Genomic DNA, 1,354 nt, shown 5'->3' on the forward strand with positions numbered 1-1,354 from the left:
AGTTCCTCTGCGTTTCAATGGAGGTCCATTTATGGAGCAAGGTCAATGACGACTAAGACCGTTGTGTAGAGTGGAGAGACAGTTGAGCGTCACAAAGAGCGCTAGATGAGTCGAGCGCTCGCCGGGACGCTAGAACTTCTCACTCGGAGAGGCCCAGTTGCTGTAAGTCAGCATCTGATGGGATACGTACGAGGCTTCTGATATCTCCTTCAACTCCATTCTTTGTTTCTTTGTCCCACATGGCTTACCGGATTGGCGGAAAGGTTCGTAACATCGTGTTTTCCACGTGCTGTACTTTTCTATTGTTTCTGGGTTTTGTCTTGAGTTGTGTCTACCTCAGCCAGCACTACCTCCAGTTGAGCGGGGTAGCGTGAGGTTGGGGGTCGAACTGGCTTGTCGAGTCGTGTTTCAGCCGGTTCGATTGTGTTGCGGGTATCACGAACCCTCTGACGTCGGTCGGTTGGTCGTTCCGGATCACTCATGTGATCTTGGTGGTTGTAAGCTACGGTTTGTAGCTGATGCGTTGTGAGCACCGTCGGACAGCTGTCTGGTCCCTTCTATGTTCGGTTTAAGAACCACCGAGGTGACTCAGGTCGGTCGGGACTCCTTATTGTCGGTCGGGTTGTTCAGGATTATTCCTGTGGTCCTGAAAGTGTGAGGCTACAACTCATGGCCAAATGTGTGAGATAAAGGGTTGCCAGGAACTCGTTACATCAAACGAGAAAATGAGCTGTACATCAATGATTTATTTCTAATTTTTTATTCTCTGCTTTCTGTAAAGTCCGACCGCCTTTGAGTGGTGCGGCGCATAATTGGATATACTCGTCTTAATTTTGGAACGGTTTACCATCTCTTTCTTTGATCAGGTTAACTCATTTCATCTATTCCTGCCAACAAATGTCATCGTCCACTCTGTCTGGTATCCTCACTGTGGCAAGCTTTTCAGATTGCATTGACTTGGCTCCTACATTGGTCAAGGTATTAACGGCCTTAACTATCACCATTATACCCATTCTAAAATCGGTAGTGGACGACCCGGTCATCTTCGAAGATGTGGTAGATCGCTGTGACGACGCACTGTAATCTGTAAAGGAGAGAGAGCTATCCGCATCAACTGTTTCTCCACCCCCGGTGACAGAAAGTTCAAATAAAGGAGACGTGGGCAAGACAAATGCTACGAAGAAGTCATCGTCGTCGTCTGAGTCGGGTAAGCCGACCGATGTGGTAGCACCTCTGGACGAAGCTTCTGGACTATTTTCCAAACTTCGTAGAGTCCGGAACCGAGCGGCGTTAAGGTTATCCCGGTGAAGACGATTGATGATCCACTTCCTCGAGAATCTGCAAGGCTACCATC

The 1,354-nt window shown here is 48.4% G+C and overlaps 2 protein-coding genes across 2 annotated transcripts in view; both read right to left on the reverse strand.

Annotated features, from left to right (window-relative positions):
• The window catches only part of Pmar_PMAR020212 (hypothetical protein), a gene marked incomplete at both ends in the record, with an annotated part of 4,706 nt that extends 4,487 nt beyond the window's left edge, over window positions 1-219 (reverse strand). The window contains one exon of the mRNA XM_002766994.1: window positions 137-219. Coding sequence (XP_002767040.1) covers window positions 137-219 — 83 coding nt within the window. The remainder of the gene's footprint in view (window positions 1-136) is intronic.
• A 955-nt stretch (window positions 220-1,174) lies between these two features.
• Pmar_PMAR020213 (hypothetical protein) lies at window positions 1,175-1,354 on the reverse strand (the record flags this gene model as incomplete). Its single annotated transcript, XM_002766995.1, has 2 exons — window positions 1,175-1,198; window positions 1,232-1,354. Coding segments are annotated over 2 exons (147 nt in total), but the record flags the coding sequence as incomplete, so codon positions are not given.

The sequence above is a fragment of the Perkinsus marinus genome, assembly GCF_000006405.1.
Source record: "Perkinsus marinus ATCC 50983 genomic scaffold scf_1104296971228, whole genome shotgun sequence".
Taxonomy (NCBI): Eukaryota; Perkinsozoa; order Perkinsida; family Perkinsidae; genus Perkinsus; species Perkinsus marinus.